This window comes from Trifolium pratense, linkage group LG1 (genome assembly GCF_020283565.1).
Source record: "Trifolium pratense cultivar HEN17-A07 linkage group LG1, ARS_RC_1.1, whole genome shotgun sequence".
Lineage (NCBI taxonomy): Eukaryota > Viridiplantae > Streptophyta > Magnoliopsida > Fabales > Fabaceae > Trifolium > Trifolium pratense.
The window spans coordinates 42,009,212-42,015,211 of NC_060059.1; the positions used below are offsets into that span (position 1 = coordinate 42,009,212).

General features: G+C 31.8%; 1 protein-coding gene across 1 annotated transcript; it reads right to left on the bottom strand.

Annotated features, from left to right (window-relative positions):
* Positions 1 to 1,546: 1,546 nt before the first annotated feature.
* On the bottom strand, positions 1,547 to 2,701 carry LOC123894317 (probable jasmonic acid carboxyl methyltransferase 1). The gene is made up of 2 exons (XM_045944284.1): positions 2,579 to 2,701; positions 1,547 to 1,885 (listed from the first exon to the last, which is right to left on the bottom strand). The coding sequence occupies exons 1-2, from the start codon at positions 2,699 to 2,701 to the stop codon at positions 1,547 to 1,549; spliced, it is 462 nt and encodes a 153-aa protein (XP_045800240.1).
* Positions 2,702 to 6,000: the final 3,299 nt, after the last annotated feature.

Sequence of the window (6,000 nt, forward strand, 5' to 3'; positions counted from 1 at the left end):
TATACCACAAATACACATCAAATTAAGATGTGTATCGAAAAATAACTTAAATCTATGAATCTTATTTTACATATTGTGCAATATCTCCTTATTTTTTGTTCCTCAAATTTCCCAACATATGTATCACAATAAAAAGATGCCATCCAATTCCATGGAAAAATCGCTCGTCAAAACATGATAGAAAGAACATTAGATGGACATAAACACAAATTTTATATTGATTGGAATAAATTACCAATGATTAAAAGCAAAATTTGGTATATTTGTAATGAAAAATAATAATATTTGTACAAGGTCTATAAACTTGCGGCACATGTGTTAAGAGTTAAGAATCACTATACCACACACTTCGTAAAATATTCTACATTTTATAGAGATTAATATAATTCTAATAAAGAATAAATTTGCAATAGACTGAAATAAAACAACAAGAATAACCCGAGTTTAATTCTTTGTAGAAATAATTATTGATCATATTTTACTTTAGTCGCAGCCAAACTTTGGATTATTGGATTCTTTCCTTTGAGAACCATAAGTTAATTAAAAAAAAAAAACTTATGTTTTTCATTGAAGTAAGAAATACCACGTTTTTTTTTCTTTTTCTGAAATGTGGTCCTAAACTAGTTAGGACAAATCACTAGTTTATGGATATGAATTTTCCATGGATATTAGGTATCAAAACCTCATATTGTATTAACTATTAGGAAAATGACTTATGAGTGCTTTTGAGATACTCTTTAAATATTCTATTTAAAGAAATTATTTATTTAAAAATTAAATATTTTAATTTTTAATACATTAACTTTATACGCATTTTTATAAAAAATTATAAAAATTTATTATTCAATAAAATGCTTAAAGAGTATTTCGGAATATTCGTTAAGAAGACCCTAATTATTAAGAAGAAATTTTTTTTTGGTAAACCAAAGGTATTCTCCGCACGTAACTGCGGAGACTATTTCTCTCGAGGTAGTTGAGATTCATTTAAGGGGTTGGCCTCTCCGAACAATTATTAAGAAGAATCTAGATTGAGCGAAATATTTGAATAATAAGTTTCATAGATTCGAAAATATGCATGCATATGGTTCAGTAAACGTACTATTTGGTTTTTGATGAAATTAATGTTGAGGAAGCTGTCCACTTCTTACAATTTGGAAGATTACTAATTGGAGGAAATCTTGTCAAAAAATAAAAGTGGAAGAAAAATGAAATATAATAACGTGTTAGTGAGATACACATCTCAAAGGGCGGAGACAACAATATGTTGCATGTGAAACTTGAGAAACAACATATCTTTAGAGGCAAAGGTGAAGGTGGTGAATATCTTTTGCAATTTCGTTGTAATTTCTTTTATTTTGGTCTTAGACCCTCTTCATCTTATTCCAAACGATTCGTTATAAAAGAAATTCATTAACCACTTGAATCCAATAAAAAAACATAATTTTTTTTAAGCAAAAAAAAAAAAATTGAACTAAGACATTGAACTCAAATGATTAACGAGCTCCCTCTAAAACTATATTTTTTGATAGTTGGTGGTGATGCTTTACTAGTGTCGTTTGACTAGAGAAATGATCAAAGTTATTAATTTTGCCCTAGCATTAGACAAATGGTGGTCCACAAGTTGAGCATACCTTCTAAACAAGTCGTCCATTATAGGACTCCCAAAATGATATTCAAGTATGGACTCAACCACAGCCCTCATGGCCCTTGCAAAACCTTCTCCTCTAATTTCCAATTCCATCCCTTCATCCCAATCAATTTCATAAGTTTTATGGGAATTCACCATGAATGACCCTTCTTTTTCAATCACCATTTTCAATTCTTCATAACAACATGCATAGTAAGGTGCGTTAAAAGAATCCACTTTTTCTTCTTCAACAATACCCTATGTACCAAAAGTAAATAAATAGGAGCAAGTTTAGAGTTTTAAAAGTATATACCATATTTTGTAAAAAAAAAAAAAAGTATATACCATATTGTTTCAAAAAAAAGAAAGTGTGTATATATATATATATACCATAGTTTTGTCAAATAAAAGTATATATATATACCATAGTATAAATTATTTTTACACTGATATAAACCTCTTAAAAATAGTCTAAAGATAAATCTTTACCATTTTTCATAAAAAAAAAATGAACTTTATACCAATATAAAGTGGAGAACAAAAAAAATATTTTGTTGAAATTATTAAATATAGTACAGTTTACCGTTAGACCGAGTCCATATTACCCGACTTCTTCGATGAGATCTTTATTATATAAAAAAAAATTAATTTGTATGCACCGACATTTAAAGATATTTTACACTGTCAAACAATCATAACCGTAAATAAAAAAAAAATGCTAAGATTCATTTTAAAATTCATTTTTAGTAGAATTCATATATTAGACACACTCATATTTTATTATTATAACATTTAGTTTTTACTAAAAATTGTAAGGTTCGCATTCTTTTTTTTAGAGGTTTATTAAAGATTCATTTGATCTGCAAACTGTAAGTACTGGACAGAACAATATAAAACAGTACAAGACAAATCAACTGCACCATAGATGTCATTTAAAGTATACATATGTACCTCTGAAACCATAGTCATAAGGGCTTGTGCTAAAAGTTCCCATTGATAGAAACCATTGACCGATGTTGGGTCCCTGGATTCTCTACCCATTAAAGAAAGGACCATGTGTCCCTCATGTGCCATCTCTTGAGAACGTGACTCAAGAAAATATGAAAAGTCATTTTGAAATTCTTGTGAATAAGCTTCTAGCACACAATTGGGAGTGTTGTGTGATATGTAGAGTTTTCCCTTATTTAATCTTCTCCTACTTTCGTCCTCCAAACCACTAGGAACCTATAGAAAAGAGGACCAAAAACTCAATTTTAGAAATAAAGAACTAAAACTTTAATTTAGATAAAATTAAGGATTAAAAATGCATTTAAGCTTTTGAGTAAGCGCAATAGAAAGCATACCCGAGAAAGCCAATGTAAGCTTGAAGAAGAGTGAAGAAAGTGTATGGATTCAGATGGGAAGAGTCTACCGTAAAAAGTACCCGGTACGGCGGCAACAAAACAAGTAGAATCAAAGTACCTAGTATTATTATTTTTAGTTTGATTATTTTTCTTTTCTTGCCTAATTTTTTGGTGAAAAGATGGCAATGAAGCAAAGGTGTTGTTGAAGTCATTAGTGAAAAGGACATTGATAATTCAGTTTTGAGGATTCGCGGTGCAGTGAAGTACATTCAATCTTCCGGTACTAGGTATGATAAATTCAAGGCTTGTATTGATCCACAAAAAGTAGAATATAAGGGTTTTGTCAACTTAGATGGTGACACAAGATGGAATTCTACTTATTTGATGCTTGAGGCTGCTTTGAAACATATGTCAACATTTGCAAAGTTAGAGATGCATGATCGTGCCTATGTTAGGGAGTTACAAAGTGGGAAAGGTCTCCCTTTGCTCGAGGATTGGGAATATGTGCACTCAATTCTCCCATTTTTAGCATTGTTTCACGATGCTACAGTGCGCATCTCTGGTTCCTCCTATGCAACTAGCAATATGTACATGTTTGAGGTATTTGGGATTGGAAAGAAAATAAGGGAAATGTGTGATCATCTAGATTTGCGTATAAGATCGATGGCTAAAAGTATGAAGATAAAGTATGATAAGTATTGGGGGGAACCCAACAGCCTAAACTCGTTGCTTTTGATTGCTCTTATATTAGATCCCAGGCACAAAATGAAGTTTATCAATTGGTATGCTGAGCATTTCTTTGGTAGCGATGAGGCAAAAAGTTTCAAAGAAAATGTAAATTCAAGTTTGAATTCACTTTTCAACGAGTATAATGGCCAGGTGGGAGAGTCTCATGCTAGCTCACAAGAATACCGACCAAATGAAGGTGGTAAAGCTGATCCGTATGGCTTTAAGCCATTCTACAAGTCAAGTGGACGCAACAAAGCTGATTCTGAAGTAACAAAGTACTTGGATGAAATATTAGAGGAAGAAGGGGATTTAGATGTCCTAATTTGGTGGAAGGATAATTGTACTCGATATCCAGTCCTTGCAAGAATTGCAAGAGAAGTGTTGGCTATACCAGTCTCTACGGTTGCCTCTGAATCTGCCTTTAGTACCGGAGGGAGAGTGCTTGATGCATATAGGAGTTCACTGTCAGCAATAACAGTGGAAGCATTGATTTGCACACAAGATTGGGTTAAAAAAAAAGATCATGGCATTGAGACATCATCTTTGGTTTCATATGATGATCTTAACACTCTACAGCAACTTGAGCAAGGTAAGATTAAAAGATTGGGCTGCTTTGTTTGGTTTTTTAACTTTGGTTTAGTTACTTTGTTTGACTGTTTCTTCATTTTAGTTTGTCAATTAGTTTTCTCTAGTTTGTAATTTTTCTTCACTTCTTGCTGCGTGGTGGTGTTGTCTGAGTTAATTCTTAGCTTGCGAAGTTAGTAATAATGAATTCCTTTTTGTGTTTTGCAGATTTTTTATCAAATCTTGGTAGTTCTTCGGCTTCTACGAGGCTCGATGACGATTGAAGGTAATTATGTCCCAATATTAGTAATTTTTAGGCTATAATGATGGAGTTGAATGAGTATGATGAGTTGAATTAGGCAGTTATAATTATTGTGACAGATTAGTTTGCATAGATATTGTCTAGTGAGTTTCATTGTAATAATGCTGCCTATGTCCTTCTGCATAATTGAACTGGTGTAGTCAGTAGTGTACTTAGCTATTATCTTGTGAGCTTCATGGTATTGGTGTTTTGCTGTGAAGCTATTTGTTTTGGAATTAGTGTTTAATTAGATGATGCAAATGCTGTGAAGCTATTGTCTTGTGAGCTTCATGGTAATTAGATGTACAATAGTGATTTGTATAAAATTAGTGCTTAATTATATTGTGACTTGACTGCCATCAGGTGCTTGGGTTGGAAGTATGAAAGAGCCTATGAAGAAACTGAGAAATGCAAAGAAGGATATTAAATTGCTTGGATTTCATTATTGTTTGATATAACATGTGTAATGACTAATGAGTTACAACTTAGGTATTTGAGAGTTTGAGCTCTTTGTGGTTGGATCTCATTATTATTTGATTTGATATTAGAACATGCAGAGTTTGTTCTCAGTTGAATTGTACTGGCATTTGTATTTGGAAGTGATGAAATTGTGAACAAGTACTTCTTCTTTGTTAAATTTCACATCATTCTTCTTACTTCTTCTTTAGCTGTTTTGCCTCATTGCCTTTTCTCTTGCTTTTCTTGCACTACTACTTTCTCTTTCTTTTGCAACTTTCCAACACTCTCTCTGCTCTGTTATGCCTTGTGTGAGAAACAACTAAACAAATGGGAGAGAAAGTAATATATATGCGACCCACACACTAATTCATGACAACGCCTATGAAGAAGTATAAACTTTTTTCTTAAAAAAATCAGTTTTAAAATTAATTTGAGTAAAAAAAAAAAGGTTTTAAAATTGGTTTGAGTAAAAAAACCGGTTTAAAATTGGTTTGAGTAAAAAAAACCGGTTTAAAATTGGTTCAAGTGAATAATCCGATTTTTATTACAAACCGGTTATGAATTGGTTTCAAACTGGTTATGAACCATATCCAAATTGGTTTTATAAAATAACCGGTTTGTCATGAAATGGTTTTGGATCTAAACCAAAACCAAAAATTAGGTGTGGTGTGGTGTGGTTTTCAAACCATGCACACCCCTAGTTCTTTTGGTGTTGGTCGATCCAACATGTTTGAGGTTGCATTTATAGCTTCAACTATTTCTAAAATTACCCTTAACGCATTAGGTCCTGATGAGCAACCTAAGTCAGCAATTCCCATTTTCATTATTGGCCAACTTTTTGAGCATATAATTTCCATAATAGCTTTCTCTGTTGCTTGTTTTGTCAATGATATTATCTTCCTCTACAAAAAAATTATTTACCCAAAAAAATATGTAATATTTTCATTAATTGTATGCGTTTTTTTTATAATAATGAT

Bases quoted from the DNA above. Each gene is read 5' to 3' on its own strand.
- LOC123894317 (XM_045944284.1), bottom strand. From the start codon at position 2,701: ATGGCACATGAGGGACACATGGTCCTTTCTTTAATGGGTAGAGAATCC. The intron at 1,886-2,578 runs GTACATATGTAT...TTTGGTACATAG, and splicing joins TTATGACTATGGTTTCAGAG to GGTATTGTTGAAGAAGAAAA.